Source organism: Heptranchias perlo, chromosome 19 (assembly GCF_035084215.1).
Source record: "Heptranchias perlo isolate sHepPer1 chromosome 19, sHepPer1.hap1, whole genome shotgun sequence".
NCBI lineage: Eukaryota > Metazoa > Chordata > Chondrichthyes > Hexanchiformes > Hexanchidae > Heptranchias > Heptranchias perlo.
In genome coordinates this window covers 24207666-24230867 of record NC_090343.1, presented here as the reverse complement: position 1 = coordinate 24230867, position 23202 = coordinate 24207666, and the positions used below count along the sequence as shown (strand labels likewise).

The 23202-nt window shown below is 39.0% G+C and overlaps 1 protein-coding gene across 4 annotated transcripts in view; it reads left to right on the top strand.

Annotated features, from left to right (window-relative positions):
• LOC137335241 (uridine-cytidine kinase-like 1) overlaps positions 1 to 23202 on the top strand; it is a 127148-nt gene that overhangs the window by 63240 nt on the left and 40706 nt on the right. For all 4 annotated transcript variants that reach the window (XM_068000497.1, XM_068000498.1, XM_068000499.1 and 1 more), the window contains exons 3-7: positions 2058 to 2164; positions 3738 to 3908; positions 6774 to 6845; positions 11485 to 11674; positions 17039 to 17100. In XM_068000497.1, coding sequence (XP_067856598.1) covers positions 2058 to 2164; positions 3738 to 3908; positions 6774 to 6845; positions 11485 to 11674; positions 17039 to 17100 — 602 coding nt within the window. The remainder of the gene's footprint in view (positions 1 to 2057; positions 2165 to 3737; positions 3909 to 6773; positions 6846 to 11484; positions 11675 to 17038; positions 17101 to 23202) is intronic.

The following is a 23202-nucleotide window of genomic DNA, read 5'->3' as shown; positions in this document are numbered from 1 at the left end:
CAAATAAGTTATTTCAATAACAAACACTTTCTATTGGATAGTCACCAAACTTCAAATTTGATTATTTATTCCCTCTGATCAGACCCATGCTTGATTTTGAAAATGGAAAATTATAATACTTTCAAGTAGAAAGTTGCTATCCTAAGTCAGCAACCAGAGAGAGATCTATACTTAAATTGGACTCAGATCAAGTAGATTGTGTTCAGGGCTACAGAGTGACCTGTTCTGACCAATTAGCTGAGCACTGGCATCAATTCCATAGACCTTGCTTAATTAAATATCTGCTGCCGCACTAGCCAAAAAGCAAAAATGCTTTTGTAGTTAGGGAAGATCTGGCAATCAAAAGAATGGGTAAGGCGAACTCCAAGCCAAGTCCCAGTAGTAAAAGTTTCCCAGAGTTGGCATTCAAGGTTGAGTTTCAAACTATGTGATTTACAGACTGGTTCTAAAAAATGGTGGAAGATAGTCAAACTTGTTTACAACATTAGGCCTAATCCCTCAGACCTTCCTTTTTGTTGGACAGAGCCAAGTGATAGATTCTTCGAAAAAGAATTGTTGAACACCGTAGCGTATTTGCAGAGATGTCTTGGGTATATGTATTCGAAGATTTCAAACATCATTTAAACTAATTCACTGAATGAAGGTAGTGAATTGCACTTCAAGAATTTTAAAATAAATCTCCTCTTCCCTTATTTGTTCAACTAGAAAAAAAATTATAGACAGCTTTCTTAATTGCTACATTTAGACTTCAGTCTTCGTTTTCTGTCTATCGTAGCTGGAAATGATCAAGGTGACAAACATGCACATGTCATTTGTTAGCGATTCAGTTAGTGGAGGTGGCCACTAACAACATATCTAGGGTGATTTTTTTCTTTTGATGAAAAGCAGGAGTAAGCCTATTTTTCTATAAACAAAATTGTGGGAATCCGTGCTTTTGATATGCATGACATCTGAGAAGACAAATGAGCATTCTCCCATTTTCAGGAGAAATTTCACTCCCCTGCAGCTATTTTGGGGAAAAACATGAGAAAGAAAAGAAATATTGCATTTATATAGTGCCTTATCATGGCTCTTAAAAACATCCCGAAGTCCTTCATCAGCATTGAATGACTTTGAAATGCAGTCATTGTTGTTATGTAAGTGAACGTGGAAGCCATTTTGTGCTTGGCAAAATCCCACAAACTGGTGGCTTTGATTGAGAGGAATGTTTTTAGTGGTGTTGATTGAGAGAGGAATGTTTGCCAGGACACCAGGAGAACTCCCTGCACTTCTTTGGGTATTGCCATGGGATCTTTAGCCAGAGTATACAAGTAGACTTGATCTCGGTATAATATGTGGAAGGACAGCACCTCTGACAGTGCAGCACCCCCTTAGCACTACACTAGAGTGTCAATCTAAAGTATGTGCTCAATTCTGTGATGAGGTTTGAACTCACAAAGTTCTGACTATGAGGTAAGAATGTTACCAGCGAAGCCAAGCTGACATTAGTGCAATACACTTTACATATGCTCTGCAGTATATAGTTGTATTGTTATTCTATATAGCTAGTAGTAAATGCTTCACCTTAATTACTTTGCTCTTCCAAATTAAAATGAAACAAATATTTCTATTTTACTGTTGGCAATTCAAGCCTTTCAGTCATGTCGCATAAATCAAATATATGGAAAAAGCCCCATCTGACATTGGTCATGCTATGTGCTGTCCCATAGAGTGGTAGAAGTGGGCTTAAAATTGCATTTTTCTAGATGGCAAATCCCGACCTCAGCGATGGTGTTAGAAAAGGTGGCAAATGGAAGCCATGCATACCCTGAAATGGACAAGGGAAGAACCCAATGGCAGTGATACTTTCACTAACCTCTTACCAAGGGATTTAGCATGGGATTTGCAGAGACCTGGGAGTAAGTCACCAGTTCTTCCCTCAGCATTAGAAGCTATTTACAGCATACAAATCTCTTGCAGGAGAAGGGAAGGTTAGAAATGCAAACATTTTTACAAGGGAATAAGTCTTTCTTTCCTGTTTCAGAAAATTGGCAGCTACATATTGTGTTACTTTTTAGGGTTGTGTGGTGGTAGTGCTTCAGGGAAAACTACAGTGGCCAGGAAGATAATAGAAGCTTTGGATGTTCCCTGGGTCGTGCTTCTAGCTGTGGACTCCTTCTACAAGGTGCGTTTGTTTTTGACATATAAATTCTAGTTATTTAATCTGTTGCTGTTGCAGATACAAACAAAAAAAACACGTGCAGGGAAGGAACCCTTTGATTGGGGAATCCGTAGGATTGTAATAGAACTCTGAGAAGAGAGAAACCTTCCCAGATCCAGTAATGCAGTCCTCTTCAAAATCCTTATTATTTATATATGAATTAAATATTGCAAAGTAGTTTTTTTCTGCAAATGCCTTCTATGCTGTATTCTGTTCTACTGTAAATCACAGTGAACCAATTAACAGTGCAGTAATGATCACTGAAGGGCAGATTGCACTATGTCGTGCACCCAGTACTGAGCTTCATGCACCAGGAGCCCAAATCATAATGGCCCAAAATTTGCTGTCGAAATAACGGCGAGGCTAATGGCGCTCTCTGTTATTTATGTGTAAACAACTTCAGGAGAGGGCAGATGCGCGGTTAAATGTGGAAATCAAAAAGTTGCTGTCGGAGATGCGCCGCTCCACCGTTAGCTTCGCGAAAACGGCATCTCACCATCTGCCTCACCATTGAAATGCATCGAATGCCATGAAGTTGCTGTATTTGCGTGGCAGATACGAAGTAAACTTGCCACAGAAAGTTAAGTCAAGTCATTTCAAGTCTAAGTACCCTTTTAATGATAAGATAAGTGTTAATTACTGCCGGTCAACCTCTCTGGCACTGAAAATTAACTATTACTAGTGTGGAGTCTCATTCCTTCAGGTTTTAATTGTTGTTGGAGATTTTTTTAAAAATTAAAATTAAAATAGTTTTTTTTTACTTTTTCTTTCTGTCTCTTTTTCTCTCTCTCTTAACCCAATCTTTCTTTCCCTCTCTTTATTTCTCTTTCTGTACCTGATTTGACATTGAATTCACCCACACTAACTTACACTTACTTCTCAGTACTTGCATTGTTAATTTCACAATCCTTCAATCTGATTGGTTAAGGAGATACACAGTTGCTTGCTCTGTTCACTCCAATCCCAGATGCCCTGTAGGGGGCGCCCAGTTTCCATCTCCCACTTCTAGCAACTTGTGGCGCAAAATATCATGGAGATTAAACGGGCAAGGGCAAGTTTAACTAACGGCAAGCGTCGTTCATTGACCGATTACAGCAAATTCTGGGCCAATATCATGCGAGAAGGTTAAATCAAAAAAATTCCTGCATAAGACTGACCGAACAGGGTAGGGTTGGTGGGAGAGGGAGGTCCCAGAAGTGTCTCGCTTGTGTGCTTCCAGGATATCAAACCGTTAACTGTGCAGGTAAACAGCACGGCTTATGTAGAAAATTGGGGTAAAATGGGATTAGATGAAGTAGAGTGGGAGGAGGCTCGTGTGGAGCATAAACACCGGCATAGACCAGTTGGGCCGAATGGCCTGTTTCTGTGCTGTTAATTCTATGTAATTCTAAGTAGACTGTGAAGCTGGCTGCTTACCTTCTCGACAATATTCCAAATGGCACTCCTGGCTGCGCACTGTGTATGCTACATCATCATATCTATTCCTACAACTATTGCTGTCAGGTGTGTAATGTTCAACATCTTTTTTTGCCCGTAGGTACTCACTAAAGAGCAGCAAGAGCTAGCTGCCAGCAATGACTATAATTTTGACCATCCGGATGCGTTTGACTTTGATCTCATTGTGTCCACTCTCAGGAAACTAAAACAAGGAAAAAGTGTAAAAATCCCTGTGTATGATTTTACATCACACTGCAGGAAAAAGGAATGGGTAAGCTCAATGCACAATGAAAGAGGGGGGTTGCTATAAAGTAATGGATAAGGAAAATTAAGAATTAATTGAAAGCAAAGCTTTTCTCATATTAATTAAGAAGTATTTACATTTAGACACATATATATTTGAATACAATGGGAAGAAAATGGTATTAAATTTATACAAGACATTAGCTAAGCCATAGTTGAAGTTTTCATGCTGTTCTCGGCGTCCTATTAAAGGAAAATAGCAGAGCCATGGAAAGGATATAGCAAAGATTCACTAGAATGTAACCAGGAATGAGACCCTATAGTTACACAAACAGGATACTTTTAATTTTCTTGGACTTTAAGAAATGTCAGAGCTCTGAGCACTTCTTTTATTCTTCACACTATATACTCTTTCTTCTATATGTAGATAAAATGTGATTGATTTGTGCAAAAATACAGACTTTTTTCACTGCAACAAAAATGGTTAAAGGAGGAGTCTAATAGAAGTTTTCAAAATTATGAAGGGTTTTGAGAAGATAAATAGTGAAATTATTTTTCCATCTATTGGCTAATCAGCACTAAGGCTCATAGGCTCAGGATTATCAATGGAAGAATGATGGAGGAAATTAGATTTTTTTTTTACATAGAGGATTGTTAGAACATTGAATTCTTTGCCATAAGTGGCTATTGAGGCAAAGACAATTAAAAGGCAGTTGGATAAATATTTGAAAAGAGAATATAAAAGAATAAAGGGGAAATGGATTAGACTAGATAGCTCCAGTTGAAGAGCTAGCTCCAGCACAGGCATGATGGGATGAATGGCCTCCTTCTGTACTGTAATTTCTATGATTCTATGGTTTTGTTTTCTGATTTTAATCTATGTTTAATGTAATCTATTTAGAATGCACAATAATATTACCTTGTGAAAAAAAAAAGCAAAAAATAATTTTCTTGGTTATATTTTGCAATTTGAATTCCTGGGATATGCTTCATTATCATTAACTTTCCCAGATGGCTGGTTCTGTTTTGTATAACATTGCAGAAGCCATTTTCTTAGTTTTTGACCCTTCATTATTGTCCTCCTTTACACAAGTGTACAAAGTGGGAGGAAAGGGCGGGAAAGTGGAATTGAGGTAAAAATCAGATCAGCCATGATCTCATTAAATGGCGGAGCAGGCTCGAGGGGCCGAATGGCCTACTCCTGCTCCTATCTCTTATGCTTTTATGGTCTAAGTGAATTTGTTTGCTTTCCTCTGCACTATACTGTAAAAATAATGAATAGTGTACATGAAGAATCAACACATTCTGCAGTATTCTTTATGAAGAAACATTTTGAAAATTAGCTTCAAAATGTGACTTAAGATCAGAATATTACAATGGGGGTAATTTTAACCCCCAAGAACGGGTGGGTTGGGGGCGGTTGGGAAGGTAAAAGTTGTAAAAATGTAAAACCTGACCCCAACCTCCAACATGCCCACTTCCGGTTTTAACGGAGGCGGGTCGTTCAGTAAAATATTTTAAGGAGGCTGCGTGCCTCAATTTTAATATCTGCTTTATTTTTAACTCCTGGGGGCCGGGATTCCAGGGCATTCTGACTCACGCCACATAAGCGGAGGCGAGAAGGGCTGGAGCAACAGGTAAGTGCCCTTATTGCACTGTTTGTGGTCCAGGAGGAGCAGGAATGTTTCCTCCAGGCCCAACAAGCTTACCTGCCCTGATCTGACACATCCGATCAACCGACACCCCCCTTGTCCGACCCCCCTGATCTATCCATGGCCGCCCCCACCCTCGACGTCTCCGACTCCCTCCCCCCGATGTTCCACTCCTCCCAATATCTCTGGACCCCCCCCCATGTCTCCGACCTCCCCCCACTGATGTCCGACCCCCTGATGTCTCTGCCCTCCCCCCCTCCGTTAACCGCTCCTCCCCCCCCCCCCCCCCCCCGCCGATGACTGGCCCCAAGTCCCCCGATATCAGACTTACCTGGCATACGCATCCCGGCTGCTTTCCGTCCTGGCTGGCTGCTTGTCAGGCAGGAAACCAGCTGGAAAAATTTAAAAGACGTTCCAAGGCCAAAATCATCAGGACGTCCGGGAAACCCATGCTTCCGGACTTCCCTTACGAAATGCTCGTCCCCCCGCCAACCCCCCCCCCCCACCGCTCTCCACGGCTCAGAGTAAAAATCCAGGCCAATGTGACTAGCTAAAATAATATCCAGTGGATGGCTCTGACATACCAACTTGGTGAAGGATATCGGCTCTGAAATTCTGCAATGAGATGCTAGCGTAGGCATGCTTAATGCGTTTATCTAAAATTCCTGTCTCTACTATTTTAGTGGAATTGTTATCCCATTTAAATTAAAAGGGGTAAAACCGCTGCTAAAATAACAGAGAGTAATTTCAGACAAAAACGTTATGCATTCACACATTAGCATCCCCAGTGCAATTCCAAGAACCGTAGTTTTGTGACACCCACTCAGAAGCTCAATTTCTCAATTGTGGAATTGATGAAGGGTAACCTGAATAGTGGTAGTTGTTTTTCCCACGGTGAGGTAGGGTGAATCAAGTGCTCAGCCTCTCATCAGTGGGTAGACAGAATCATTGGCAGTTACCCTGGTATCCAGAGAATGATGTATAATCTGGGCATGGAGGACAGGCCTGAGGAAAGAGGAGAGAGTAATATTCAAGTGGAATTTTATGTTTATAGATAACTTTATTAGGTCAGGGTGAAAGATTTAATTGTTCTAACTAAAGCAGACCATTTAGGGCCGATCTTTAAGTGATACTGAGCAGGTGCTGTATCTCCAACATCTACTATGCAATTAACTTTATTAAAAAATGACTGATTTCTTTGTTGCTACAAACTGATTCATAATCTGCATTTTGTGCCTCAGAAAACATTATATGGAGCCAGTGTGATCATTTTTGAAGGCATCTTGGCTTTTGCTGATAAAGAATTGTTGAAGGTAAGTGTCACTATATGAGACTTTGAGTTTTTGGGGGGAAATGCAACTCATCCTAGTTTCCGGTGTGAAATGGGCAGTGTGATCCCAACACTCGCCCGAAGACATTGGCCTGAGGCCCATGCGAAATCGGGCCTTTGGCTTCGTTTGCATGAAGATAGAGAGCTGCGGATGTCAATCTGGCGTCCCAATACAGCTTGCTAATTGGAGCCTTAGGAATTTCGAGCCAATTCCGATGCCGAGCCAACCTGCAGATACGTTGTGGGAGGGAGGGGGAGGTGAAGTGGAGAGGGGAGGAGGCGGGCATGGGCCAACTGACTCGCGGTATTTTTGTGGAGCCAGGAGGAGTACGTCACAGAAATTTTAATTTAAAATTCTTATCCTTGTGTTCAAATCCCTCCATGGCCTAGCCTCTCCCTATCTCTGTAACCTCCTCCAGCCCTACAACCTTCCGAGATGTCTGCGCTCCTCCAATTCTGGCCTCTTGCGCATCACCGATTTTCATTGCTTCACCATTGGCAGCCATGCCTTCAACTGCCTAGGCCCTAAGCTCTGGAATTCCCTCCCTAAACCTCTCCACATCTCCACCTCTCCTCCTTTAAGTTATTCCTTAAAACCTATCACTTTGACCAAGCTTTTGGCCACCTGTCCTAATATTTCTTTATGTGGCTTGGTGTCAAATTTTGTTTTAAAAATGTTCCTTACCTTTTTGGAGCGGCCTCCAGCTGTCCCTTTAAAGACCGCTGGTTAGGCCACTGAAGACCCTTAACAACTGGGTGGATCTGCAGGGAGCTAGCTCTGCCCATTTGATGATCAGTTTCGGTCAGGGTCCTACAACTTGCTTCAGGCACCCTGCACACATGGAAGTTGGTGGTTTCCAATTTGGCAGCTGCGTACTTCCAGGGGAGATCTGGCAATTGGACTTTTCTCCTCTCAACGGTGATTTAATGCCCAAAAATGGGCATTACGACGTTCCATTTCTGTATGTATGGTACTGGATGGGAGAGGGGGAAGAGGATGGAGATGGGGAGAAGAAGAATGGGGATGGAGAGAGGGATGGGAAGGGGAGAGGGGGAAGAGGAGGGAGATGGGGGGAAGGAGCATGGGAAGAATGGGGATGGAAAGAGGGACGGGGAGGGGAGAGGAGGAAGAGGAGAGAGATAGGGTGAAGATGGAGCATGGGGGAGAACGGGGTGAGGAGGAGGATCGGGGAGAGGGGTGAGCAGAACAGAAATAGGGGAGCAAAGGCAGGGAAACTACTTCAGCAAGGGAATGGATGGGACATAAATGTAGTGAGGGGCAAAGAATGCCAACGTCCACCTTCCATTGTCTACTTGTATTTACCAATTACCAGTACTGCCCTCAATTACCTTTGCAACTAGTTGAGCCAAAGATTCTCAGCGGTTGGGAGGTGAGGGGATTTCAGAGTCAGCAATGACTTACTTCAGAATGCAACATTAATGCATATTACAAATGAATTACGAATTGTGTGCAACAGAGCCACCCAGTGGCCTCTGTGTGGAAATATATGCTAAATCACAAGGTCAGTCAGTATTCAACAACAGGTGCTATTTTGGGATCAAATGTTTTGATTTCTAACATTGTAAATGCCAATCACAGCACCACCTTACAGGCATAATAGGTATGGCAAATAAATGTGAACACTGTTAAAATGGGAAATCCCACAAGGATCAGTTGACATTAGGGTTTTCGAGATTGAATGTGTTGACCCATCTACCGGCTTAATATATAATAGAGGTTTTATATATAAAATGGTGCGTGGTCATAATATTTAAATAGTATTATGCCTGTTGTGCTAAGATCTCTGCCTTCTGCTCCTAACTCCAGTGTGAATCAAACAGATAATAGGATCATAGAAATTACAGCACGGAAGCAAACCATTTGGCCTTTCACATCTGTATTGGTTCTAGCTCTTCAACTGAAGCTATCTACTGTAATCTTATTTCTCTGTCCTTGCCCTGTACCCTTTTCAAATACTTAACCAGTTCCCTTTCAAATGATGTTATAGTCTCTGCCTCAGTAGCCATTTATGGTAAAGTATTCCATGTCCTAACCTCTTCTGAAGTGAGAAATACCTTAGTGAGTATGGTGTTTATTATACTGGTGCTGGACTTCTTGAAAAAACAAAGTGTTGCTCTCTTGCATGCAACAGTTTAAGGTTGTGGCATCATAGCATAGAACTTAGAATGCCTCGGGGAGCTTTTTAAAGCATTGTTGCTTTGGAGGTGGCAGGATGTTGTGCGCTATTGAATAAATGTAGAGAGAACACTTGGTTTGAAACACCATAAACGTACATTCTAAATCAGGAACCAGTTTCTTTGCATCTAACATAATAATTTAAAATATTTGATTCGATACACATTTTCTTATTTGATTGCCTGAATAATGAATTACCCAACAACTTGGAACTTTAGCTGATAACCTCTTAAAAGTTGTAATTTAACATCTTTCCATCTGAATTTAGTTTTCTCATTCAAAATCTTATCAGTTACTAATAGTTCATGGGTAAATGGCCTGCATTTGTGATTCTGATGCTCACAGATCGGCGAGACCCAGATTCAATATGTGGTCTGTGCCAAATAAGCTGATCACAGTGCTGGGTGCTGTAATTGATCTCAATACCTTGGTCTGGAGGGGAAAACTCTGATTATGCATGTCCTTAATCCGGATAATTTGACATGTTCTACTGGGATATCCGTAGCTAAAATTGCAACTCTGCTAATATTTGAATGTAACCCACTAAATGGTTAGTACAGTCCAGAAGAAAAAGTATTTTTACCTTCATGCTCTTGGGAATCTGTGAATTCTAACTTAATTTTATTTAGCTTGTTGTCCATGCATGCTAGCTAAGGCTAGAGCAGAATATTCATTATGCACACTTAGAAGTTTGACTGTTTTAATGTCCAAATGGCCTGATCTTGCAATGTGATGGCACAGGTGTGTACATTTGATAACTAGTTGCTAAAATTGTATCTTTAGTCCACATAGTTGTAAACAATAATGATAACTTGATTTAGGCATTAACTCCAGATTAGTTAATATTTATTAACACATTTAGTTTAGTTGATAAACTAGTTGATAAGTGCAAGAGGACCAGACAAATGAGCATTTTGTTTTTGGCGACCAGGCCATTCTAGTTAACAATTTGGATATCTTTCTTAGGTCAGTTTTTTTATTGATGATTTTTTTCATACCCTTCAAATCAAAGGATGACAATGTGAGGGAATGGAGGACTTTTTAAAATTCTGACTGCCCATTGTCAGCATCAAATGGCTGCATCAGGAGCCATGGGTTAAGGTTGGTGCCACAAATGCATTCCCAGTTGAATATAACACAGCTCACTTTTTATTTTGCCCAACATTTGAAGAAAACCACAGTGGTTTTTTCTCCACTTTCAACATCAGCCATTTTAAAGCCTCAGTGAATGAAATTGCAAATTCACTACCATGCTGTCGACAGTTTTCTGTGGGCAATTTTATGCTTTAAGCTGATGCCCCTTATGCGCTGGGTTCGCACAGCCCAAACTCATTTCATGTCGAATCATTACAGCCAATAGAGGGAGGAGACTTTCATACCAGCTAGTTTGGGCTAGATTGGAGCCTGTGGCCTGGAGGTGAAAAGCCAGTGTGATAACCCACCATTCATCGAGCCCTCCAAAGGCAGCAAGGAAAAGATGATCATTCTTTGAAAAAATTACATAATGACTGAAAATTGCTATCGATGTATGTACTTTTTTGTGAATTCAATAGTTTTATAAAAAAAGATACATGTAATGGGCAAAGCAAAAGAAAATTGCTGTAAAGTCATAAATGTTAAAGTAGAACTGCTGTAACCTGCCTTATTTCATATAAAATACATCTGATGGGATGATTTTACACTGATACTCAATCACAAAAGTGCATTTGCAGCACCAAACCGAGACTATGGCTCCTGACACAACCCACCAGTTCACTTGCTGCAAACCCTTTATTAAGAAGGTGATATGAAACCTGAAATGTGTCATATTTAAAGGAAGAAAACTTTGCTAGAACCAAGAACTGTAACTGATCCAAGTTCAAACATCATGTGATGAGAGTTTCCGCTGACTTTAGAATCTGTGTTCTATTCATACATTTCCAAAACTGTTGTTTACTACGAATGCAACTGTGATCCAATTGGTATTCATGGGAAAACATTATTTATTAAATTGAGTATTCAGGTTTTGTGCTGTGTAAGGTGCTGATATAACTGAATACCTTCATACTTGTTCCACCCCACTTTTCTGTTGAAAGCATATAAGGTGTTTGGAAATGTTTTGCAATCTCGCTGGAATCTAGAACTAACCAAAAAACAACTTGCGGTTACAGATGGGATGCTGCTAATGGCAATTAAATAAACAAAATGACGACATCATTCATGCTGATAGGAAAATAACCACACAGAAATAATAATTTTATCTGTTTAAACTCCAAAAAATGAATACCTCCATTTGTTTTATCCGCACTCCTCAGGCTTGTATGTCTTGAAAGGTCACATTTCATTTTGCATTCAAGGAGAAGCTTTTTTTTAAAACTAAGTATCACTTTTGTGCTTACAAAATGAGGAATGGCAGTTTGCTCAAAATGTCACCTTGTGTTTGCAGCTATTGGACATGAAGATTTTTGTAGACACAGATTCTGATATTTGTTTAGTACGACGCCTACGTAGAGACATTGCAGAGCGGGGGCGTGACATTGAAGGAGTCATCAAGCAGTACAACAAATTTGTCAAGCCATCCTTTGAGCAGTACATTGAGCCAACCATGCGCCTGGCTGATATAGTGGTTCCACGAGGTAAAACTGAACTGATAAACAATTTTTAATTTATTAAATGAAGTTCTATTATGTTAATGAAAACTGCCATGATAATGTTTTTCAAAAGATATAAATTAATTAAATATTTTTTGGTTAAAAACATTGAAAAGTTCCATCGGCCTTATTTGAATGAAGTTAACAATGCTGACTTGTTTATTGACCATATTAAGCTCCGCCATTAAAAGTGAAATGTTTGATGCTCTCTAGCCCATTCAGGCCTAGATTTTACTATCAGCATTATATTACACCAGTGTTAACTGACTTAAAATAAATGGGTTAATGCTGGTGTTAAAATAACTGTGATTGGAAAATCTAGGCTTGATAGGTAGTGGGTGGGAAGTCTACCCCACAGTCCAAAGAGATGTCACCACTGGTGGAAGGATCTCAGAATTTCAATTTGGGATTCCTGAGTTATCTGTTGTCTGTGCAAAGCCAGAAAACATTATGGCTGGGAATTTCCATGGAGCTGCTCCCACCTTGCCAGAAATGCAGCAGAAACCATGTTTACCCGTTGCCTGCCACAAACAGAACCTAACAATTAGTTTAATTTCCATGATTTATTGATACCATATGTATTGACACCAGCTCATAAGTTATGAAGAAAAACAATTAGTCTCTTTTCTGTTGAGAGCAATTGTCCATTTCATGAAAATGAGGTCACTGACCGTTCACTGGGGTTAGGGGCCGTGAACAGCCCTCCTGATTGCTGATGCCAAGACAGGTTCAACTTCAATATCAAAGAAATTCTTGGAATAATATAACATTTTGATAACACTCCCACCCCAGCGCACTGTTGGAATTTATCATTGTTGTCTATCCAAGAGACACAAGGAACAACAAGTTACATTTCTATAATGCTGCCATACACAGAGAGATGTCTCAAAGCGCTTTACATGGTGGTGGACACTGAGCAGGAAGGAAAAAGAGGCTAGAAGGGGCCAAAATCAGGGTATTTAGGAAGCTTTGAAGGCAGGGAGGGGGTGACAAGGCAGAGATGCTGAGGGAGGAGCATAATAGCTGAAGAAGTGGCCACTGATGGTGGAGCAGAGGGAGTGGGGAAGAAGAAGAGGCTGGTGTTGGAGGAGCTGAGGGTGCACACAGGGGCATAAGGATGGAAGAGATCAAGGGTGTGGAAAGAGATGAGACCATAGAGGGATTTGAAGGTGAAGACAAGAACATTAAAGTTAACTATCTAGAATGTAACAAACCAGTAGATCTTAATGGAACATTTACGGGGACAGGAATATTACTATAGTGAGCAAATAATACTGCATAAGCAAGTCCCCATAACTATTCAGCAATTGTGCATTGCAAGTATCAACAGTAATGTTTAATCCCCTTTGTTGTCATTACTAACTCTTCATTTAAATAAATGTCCTTCTGGTAAAGGGTGAATACCTTGGAAACAAAGTTTTAAAAAAATAGGAAATATTTTCTTAAAATCTTAACAAATTAAAACTATGTAGAATAGTTTTATTTATTCTGGACTTTTGAATTTAAATCTTTTGGGCTAGACCCAAAAAGAAGAGTGTACTCTCTTCTTAAACCAACTTAACTTGAGAGCATGTGAGTCCCAAACTTGGAAATAACCTGAGAAAAGCTATATTTGAGGAATACTCTTACTCCTTTGTCTGAAAGCCCCTCAAAATCAAAAGTAACCAGTTCAGTGTCAAATTGTAAATGCTGAACCTAACTTCAGCTGATCTCAAATTGACTCTTTCGGCATTTGGTGTAGTTATTTTTAATTGTTTTTTTGAATGCCACACCAGCTGGATTATAGGGCAACTTCAGCAATCCTGTGCTCCCAGTGGGGAGTCTTGCTACATGGGAGCGCAGGTCGGATATAGGGCTAAATGTTGTAGAGACAATCCTCCGACCTGCTTTCCTGTCATGTCCTGAGTATCCCTGAATTGTTGAATTTACCATAATATACCTTTTTTATTATGGAAACCACCAAATTTCAGTTTATTTTCAGTATGTACTGTATAACACTGTCTTTAAGTTTCATCCACTTTATATGTAATTTTGATTAATAGGAAAGCTGTCAACAACCTGTGCCATCAGAATTTTCTAGTCAAGAATGTGTTAGAGGGGGTATTTCATCTGATATTTTAGAGCAAAAGATTCATTATAGATCTGAGATCTTGTTATATCAAGTAAAGAACTTCAATTATTGCTCTCACTACTGCTGTGTTATTGTTTCTACTTTAAATACAGGACAGTGAAGACACAGAGAATGTGAAATACTCAGATTGAATTCACATTAGCTCACACAACTATTAAATTGATTGAATTTGGTAAAACCTGGGGAAATTGGTCAGAATAAATAAAGCCATTGATATAATTGATGTATCTTTGGCCTCCAACAATGGTATTTAGTCAGTATTGTTTTGGCAAGTGTAACAGATTCGGACGTGACGCCAAATCATAATTAATGTCTCATTTATTAATAATCAAATCAAACATGTAAAAGTACCCAATATTAAAAGACAGTAATAATACAGAGATCAAAACAATATTACCCTGTTTGATCTCTGCTGTGTTGGCATAGTTGTTTTGAGTTTTCTGACAGCTGGATAGTGTTCTGACAGCTAAGTATCTTCTGACAACTGGGTCAACTTCTGGCAGCTAGGTGTTCTTCTGGCAGCTAGGTGGATTTCTCTGGATCCTCTGGGTTTTTATGGCCCCCTGGCCGGAACGTCACACCATATATGGAGTTGTTATTCACAAGACCCTTATAGATTTACAGGGTTGTTTTTCACAGAACTCAAGATGTCCAGTTTGTTTAACCTTACTCATCTAACTGACTCACCATTGTCCCGTTCTTATTGCTATCTTTGGATTATTGTTCTGCTTTTTTGGGTCATTGTTCCTCTTTTAATCACATAGCTGTATTGCCTCACAAGGTGGGTGACAAGGTTCAGACATCAATGGTCAGTATTTTACAATTCAGCAAAATAAGCAGCTCACTCAACAAAATAGGCAGCACATCTTGCAGAGCATTCTGGTTAATAGCATTAAGAAAATTATGTCAATTTGTCCCTATTCCCAATATTCTTACAAGTATTCTGCATCTGTTTTGTTCAATACAATTTGAGTTATACCTAATAGATAATACCAATACTATGTGAGCCCCAGCCATTTGCCACTGTTGGGATTGCCTTTTCAGTATTTACATATTTAGAGTAAGTGTTATGTTGGAGCGTGTAATGAGGCTTAAGTTCGGATGAGTATCTCTTAATTCCTTCATTGTATAGCACACTTCAATGGACAGTTGTATAAGTTGGTTTTGTAGTTGTTGAACTTTCCATTGGAAGAGTTTGCTAGCCTGAGATCTAAAGGGACAAAGTGGAGCAGAACTCTTGACCTTCTATAGAAGTAGAAGCAATGAAAAAGATTAAAGATAGTGAGGTATCAGTTTGGAACGTGAGCAGATAAGTTAATAAGATTGGTCTTCATTTCAACCTGAACTAAATTCTATATATTTATTTGCATAGTTCTATATAACAGAATGTAAATGCAGACATTTTCCAAACAGTGCAGTCTCAAAAAAGGTTAGACAGATTGAAATTGAGAATGTGTTGCATTGTTTTAATGTGACTGTTAACAATGTTGCTAATTATTAGTGTTCTACTGTCTTGAGACATGTTTCCACAATATAATTAAATTCAGCAAGCCTGGGCTGCCAATGGGGAGCATTGCTCAATGGAATTGCTGGCTGGAGATTCAACATTACAATGTTAAAGGCCTATGTTCAACTCCTGTTGAGTGAGGCTGTACACTGGAAGTGCAGGATTGCTGAATTTAATCTTTTATGTGTTTTGATTTGTGCCTTTGACCCTTAAATATATTACAGAGGCTACTGTGTACTTAACTTAGGTATATGTTACAGTTCAGGCTTTCTCCAGCACCATTTTCTATTTTTGTAATATTATGGAGCCTTTTTTCCTTATACGAACAAAAATTGATAGCTGTATTATCATCAAATGGGAAAGTAAGTGCTGGGGAGGAGGAGGGGGTTGTATAAGTATAAATATAAATTATTCCATCCATCTGGATAAGGGTTTAAAAAATCAATAATAAAGGTTTACACCTGGCAGATTTTCAATTGTTTCTCTGGCTTCACGGAAATCGATCATTTTGTGTCTCCAAATACTGCAGCAAGCACTCAGCTGATGCAAGTTATGGGTTTTATTAGTGAGCATTTTTGCAGGGGAGAGTACAGATTGCTACCCATTCCAGTGCTGGAAGCCAGAATCCAATCTGGAAGACTTCAGAATCAACAGTAATGAAGTTCCATGTTAGGATGCAACTGATTGGCATCCAAAATCAGAAACGAACCTGGCCTACATTGCTGCCTGTGAAGCTCTTTGCTGACAGGTCTTGCAGCTGATCCCAGCCCCTTGTCTAGAGGCCCAAAATGACTGGTCTCCAAGAAATTAGATAATTAACCTTAAGTTGGAAATATGTCCCATCAGGTAGGACTCTTTGTAAACTAATTTTATTCTTTTACATGCATTTAAATACTTTATATTGTCTTATTTGTTGCATAAACTTCTAAAAGCATTGTTAAAAATTGTCTAAAAATATTTTCATTGAAATGATTAGGAAACTAATTACCATTAAATGCTGTATGTCAACACATTATTCAATGTAAATTAAGCAGGCTAGTAGCCTGGGATTACAGCTATAACCTTCCCTATCCCACCTGATACCAAAAAATGACCATTTTAAATTCCTATTGTTCACCTTCTCTCCATCAACACCCACATAATACATGTTGTTGGGGCTGCTGTTATGAAATTGAGTCATAAAAATACATTTTATTTCTAAGTATAATAAAAATAATACATTAATATAATATAGCAATAATACATTTAAAATTGTGTTAGTCAGTATTTAGCTCACATGTGGGATGAAGTCACATTGTGTACTGTTAGCATACAAACTTTAAAGACATTTCTGTGAAACTCCTTCGATATTTTAAGGCATTATTTTAAACATGTTAACACCTCTGTTAAAATGGTGAGCAGAGTAATTTCATACAAACACATTGAGGGTTGGTTCACTAATATCGCAGTGTGATTTACACCGTTAGATTCACTTTAGCACCACTTTATCTTTCATATGAATATTTTACCAGATGTGCCAACACCTAAAGTAAATACATGCTGCTTGCTGGTTAACTAGATGCCAATTTGTGGCTTTGAACACCCCAAACTGTTGCTGCACAGAAGGATGTAATTTCTATTGAAAGACAAACTGGGGTAAGTTGCAAAGGGTAATCTTTGCTGTCCATGCCATTGCATTCAATGTTTTATTGTCTATTGTCTTTGTTTTAAGGAGGAGGGAATATGGTTGCCATTGATCTAATAGTCCAACATGTCCATAGTCAGCTGGAGGAGGTAAGCAAAGCTCTTTAATGTGATCACTCCTAAAGGTCAGAGGAAACACACTACACGTTATCTCTTAAAACTGTACATGAAATTGTTTAGCAGGTTTACTGTAGATGTGGTGACAGCTGTAAAATCTGTTTATAGATAATACAACTGGCCACAGTGCGACCTTAGGTCCTTTTTTTACTGGAAATCATTGCACGGAATCTTTTCACATATGAATAAGATTTCTGATTTTTCTTAAGGGTTGTAGCAAGAGGAACTTTGACAATGTAATCAGCAACTAAAATAACAGTGTGAAGCAGAGAATTTGCTTACTGAAGCATTTCCTTTGAGTGTACCTAAATCCTCAAACCTTCGCTGTCATGCTCTGTTTGAGCAAAAGAAGGGATTTCTGCTTTTATTGAATGTATTTCTGTGCTGACTGCCCTTATTCACATCTTGACACATCGATTTCCTTTTCCTCATGTAAATTTAAGCTGGAGCAGCTACAACCTGAGGTATACTTTACACCATCTACAAAACATTTTGTTTAGATGAATGTTTTGAGTAGTGTTCTCCTGTAAAAAGGACCTAGGTCTAGCATATATGCTGGCTCTGTTTAATGAGGTAACAGCATTGCCTAACTTGTGTGGTGGAAGTGTTTTATGACTAATTTTAATTATTCACTGTACTGTCCCATTTATAGCTTCATTTTGTGATTGATTTTTTAATTGATTTTTATAATTAGTCTGCATTATCACAGTCTGTTGACTGATCTTAAAATGTCATTTATTTCCAAGATAACTTTTATTCCTTGTATACAATACATGAAGCTAGAAATCTAAACATCTAAACATCTAACTTTGGCCTGCAGCAGGCAATAATTATACTGCCAACTCCTGAGGCTACAATTGGCATTACTAGACAATTCCCCAAAAACCCAGACTTTAATTATATCCCTTCCACTGGACATTTGTTGCTCGTGGATATTCTTGTGAAGAAATAACAGGCTGTTCTTGACTGGTGCAGAGAACTTCAAAAACAAGACAAACAGACTCAAGACATCAAATACATGACCTCTGATTGCAGTACTTGAGATGAATGCATTCCACCATCACTAGACCTTGTGGGCTGAAATTCCTTTGGGGTTCTGCTGGCCTTCTATTGTAGCTCTGGTGGGAGACTTGCAGAACACCCCCAGAACAGAAAACAGTAAAGACCTGAATGCAGGCGCTGAAGTTTCCAGCTGCCATGTGCAAGTTGATACCAGAGATGTACCCATAGTGGCATTTGCATATACCTTTCTGATGCCCTTCTGCTGCCCCGAAAACTCCAGTGGGCTCAGTGCTGGAGGGCATCAGCGAGCGTGATCCCAACATAACCACTTGGATTGCGACCCACAGATTTTTGTCCCTATTTCTATTTTGCAATAACTACCAGCTACTGACATTGTGTTAGATAATTTACGAAGACTGACATCTCATTAAAGGGACACTGTCTTCATGGAAACTGTTTGACGAGTCCTGTTTTGTTTGGGGATGGAGAAGAGCCAGAAGCCTTGCACATCAGCTTTGACCCATTAATGTCAGATGTTGGAGACATAATGTTGCATTTTGACACAATTTACTTGTATGAGTTACAAACAAGCTAAAAAAAGCTGTCCAAAAAATTCTTTGTGCAAACAGTGCCCTTTCAAAAAGTAATTCTCCTTGTGTCATTGCATCATACTATTTAAAGATTCACACACCAGTCCAAGATAACTAAGCAACAACCTATCTGTTAGCAAGTTGATCTCTCTCCAACAGCATATTGTGAAAGGGCCCACAAGGTGTGACAGAGTCTTTGAACCTTTTCTGATAAAAGATGCTACAATAAAGAGACTTTACTGAACATTTAGTAACTAAGTAGCATTCTACAAAAAGAAAGAAAGCCCAACTGAAAGGAACAAAAAATGAGAAGCTGACGTATTCTGTAAAGGTTATTTGTGAAGCCAAAGCATACGAGGCTGTTATCAACTGTGGGTCGCATCCCTGGTAGGATCGTGCATCATCCAGTTGCTAAAGAGCACTTGACTTCTAGAAACTGGACCGTGTGGTTTCCCTATGGGGAGCCATATCACGTTTACATCTTCTGGTTCAGTTCAGATGACAGCTCATTTACTGTTAAAATGCCTAGAAGTTCAACACCTCTAGTTGCTGTGAGTTAAGCTCCCTCCCATATCATGAATTTCAGTATTGTCAGTGCTGTCAGTGTACAGGGAAGGGATTCCATATAACCCACGTTTGTGTCAAGATCTTTCTTCAAAAATTAATTTCTTACTTGTCACTTTACAATATATACAGCATACACCTGAGTAATTCTGGGGAGGGGAAATTCTTGCTAATTTCATACACTTGAATAAAACTGTTAATTGTCTCCTATGATGTTATCCATCCATTGATTTTAATTAGATGTTCTTAATTACAGTCATTGATTCATTTGTTGTGACATAGTGTAGGGAAGCATGTTGTTGTATACAACTGAAGCAGCTTCAGAATGAATGACTCAGGTCTGCAATTAGACGTTGAGTTTTGGATCTTGGTTGTACTGCTCATACACATAGGCCATCTGGGGGAACTGCAGGTACCCTTAGAAAATTCACAAGTTAATATTTTATTGCCCTCTGTCTTCTGAAAATGACACCCTTGTAACCTGCACATTCATACATCAAAATGTATAGATTATTTTCTTGTAATTTGACTGCACTGATATATTTGAGCCACTGTGATGCTAGATTTCTGGTTTCATGCTTTTGTTATTCTATGCACTATACTTGTAGTGTTAACTCATCCTACTGTGATTTATTTTTTAAAACAAATATATGTATACGAGTTTTAAAAAATAGCAAAGTCCTGCTTTTATATGATCTAACACCAGTTGGAATGAACAGAGAGTAACTGGGATCTCTTTTTGATGCTGGAGTTCATATTTTGACCACTTGTCCCAAACCCAAACTAATTTGGAACTGCATGTATCTCCATTACTTATCTCAGTGATACGTATCTCTATAAATTAACATCCCGGTCTGATTCATCCTTTTAAATAATATTTGACCTGTAAAGTAATTGACTTCAAAAGTAGAATGTGTGTTATTCTAAGCATAGCCTGACTCTGGTATCTGCATGTTGCCTAAATTAACAGTTGGTGGGTAAGTGGAATAAAATGTGGTTTGTAGTAGTAACCTTTCATTCAATATATACTGACCTTTGTGCATATCTGTGCACGTACCTTAAAGCAACAGCTTTGCTGTGTGGCAACATTGTCACCTTCATTCACTTTTTTTTCATTTTATTTTCCAAAACACATCAAAGCTCCCAATGTTCATTTCATCTTTTGAACAAAAATACAGGTGGATGAAAGAAATTAACAAAATCTTTGAGCTGGTTTAGGTTGTGCCGATGATGTTAGTACAAACTCGTTGTATGTCGAACATATTTCAGAAATTGCAGGTCTTGCATTAAGTTTCCATTGCATTGTAGCGATGCCTTGTTTGACCTTTCGACTACTGAATTTCCATTACAGCTTACAGTGTAGAAATTTCTTTTTCACCACATGTTCACTTCACCAGCTACAGTCCATAGTTTTGTTGAATTCTAAACAGTTATTGATAAACCGCAGAATGCACAGCACCTTTGTGAATCAATAATTGACTAAAATCCTACCTGTTCCGTATTAATGCAGAGCATTGCCATAAATTGCAAAGTTGAAAAAATGCACCATTTAAATATTCCCCCAAATTACACCAATGCAAATATTGAGAGAGCATGTCATTTTTGATTTCATTTGCATTACTTCTTTCATTTAATTTTGTGAAATTACATTTTCGGTATCAGAGGACTGAGTTATGAGGAAATGTTCAGCAAACTTGGACGCTTCATTCTTAAAAGAAGGCAAATTAGAGGTGCCTAAACCTCTCCGTCTCTCTACTTCTCTCTCCTCCTTTAAGATGCTCCTTAAAACCTACCTCTTTGGCCAAGCTTTTGGCCACCTGACCTAATATCACCTTAGGTGGCTCGGTGTCAAATTTTATTTGATAATGCTCCTGTGAAGCGCCTTGGGACATTTTACTACATTAAAGGTGCTATATAAATGCAAGTTGTTGTTGAGGTATATAAGGTACTAAGTGAAATAGAAAAGGTTGATTCTGAATACTATTTAAAGCTAAGACGCAACTTTTTAAAAATTTGTTCATGGGATGTGGGCGTCGCTGGCAAGGCCAGCATTTATTGCCCATCCCTAATTGCCCTTGAGAAGGTGATGGTGAGCCGCCTTCTTGAACCGCTGCAGTCCATGTGGTAAAGGTTCTCCCACAGTGCTGTTACGTAGGGAGTTCCAGGATTTTGACCCAGCGATGATGAAGGAACGGCAATATATTTCCAAGTCTGGATGGTGTGTGGCTTGGAGGGGAACGTGCAGGTGGTGGTGTTCCCATGTGCCTGCTGCCCTTGTCCTTCTAGGACTGCAGGACAAAGGGTACAAACTGGTAAAAGGCAAGTCCAGGACTGATTCAAACAAAGAATCATTAGGGTTAAGAATCTGGTAGGGGTGAAGCTAAACACTCATTTAAGAGGCAGTTGTTGCTATAATGGGGGCACGTGGAATGTAGGTTTCAATGCAAGGAGGAGCCAGATGGATTATATGACCTCCTTCATCTGTACTTACCTTTTTGGTGAATAAAATTTCTCTCATAAAATGCACTTATCTACCTGCCCTATATGCATAATGAAAACCAGAGATTACCAGAGATCAGAAGTTTACCAAGACTATATATAAAATTTGGTGAGTAAAAGATAGATGAAACTTTTTTAAATTAAGAATTTTTTAAATGGGAATACTTAAAATAAAATGTAGAGTTTTTAAATAATTTATATTTAACACTATTATACTACCCGTACATCACAGTAAACAGAATTGCATTTGCTACAAAATTAGCTTAACAACAAGGAGCTACCTGTTATGATATTGCTGGCTTAGCAACAGGTTTTACTTTGGTTATCACTGCTTTCTTGGTACATAATTTATTATTTTACTTGTTGAGATTTAACTATCAGTGTGTTAACATGCAAAAGGTATAGTGACCTTAAGAGGCTGCAGCCAAGATGATAATCTGCTTTTAATAAACCAAATTATGAAGATAGGTTAAGGAAGTTGTGGTTGTTCTCACTGGAAGAGAGGAGACATTGACCTAATGGAAATTCTCAAAATGATGAAGGTAATTGATAAGTTTGATACAGACCAATTGTTCACGTTGACAGGGGGTTCAAAAACTAAGGGGTATTATTTTAAAATATGAATAAGCAGGGAATTTAGCTGCAACTATTTCACACAAAGGATAATAGATGTGTGGATAAATTACTTGGGAAGGCCATCAAAGAAAATATGAATGGGTTCAATAGACAGCTGGATGTGTTTTTAAAGAAAGGGGTATAGACGGACATAATGAGATGGTTGTGGGTGGGGTTGGAATGAATCAAAAAAAGGACAGGCTTGTTGGATAAAAGACCTCTTCCTGTTCCTAAAATTTCCCACATTCCTTTGTAGGTAAGTACTTCATGAGCGCATATTCTGGCAATGTTTTACTATGTTCAGACAATGTGGAATAAACATTTTGCTGCCACTTTTACTGTGTTACTACTACATTATTTGCTGTACCACATAGACCTGCTTTCAGTATTGGCCTTTTCTAACTATCAGCTTAATTCAAGTCCATATACCATGCATAGTGTAAATGTGCTGATTTACAGAAAAATATGGTACTCGTTCAACTAAACAAGAGTTTTCCAAAAACCTTGAAAAGGCAAAAGAACTTGGACCAAAAATTCACAGTCATTCCAGCATACTCCCGACATAACATCAGATGGAGTAGATCAGAACAGACAAAAATTAGGTCAGGACCTGGATATGTAGGTTCCCAATCTAGCGCCAAATAATCATTGCCTTATGGGGGTAGGATTGGGGACTTGACCTCCAAAGAAGAATCAAATTTTCTTTTTTCAAAAATATTTTTAATGCAACCCCCCTCCCAAGCAAGGGGCAGCAAAATCATAATTCTGCAGGGGATCCCAAGCATCCCCTCCCTAGCCTTGGCCT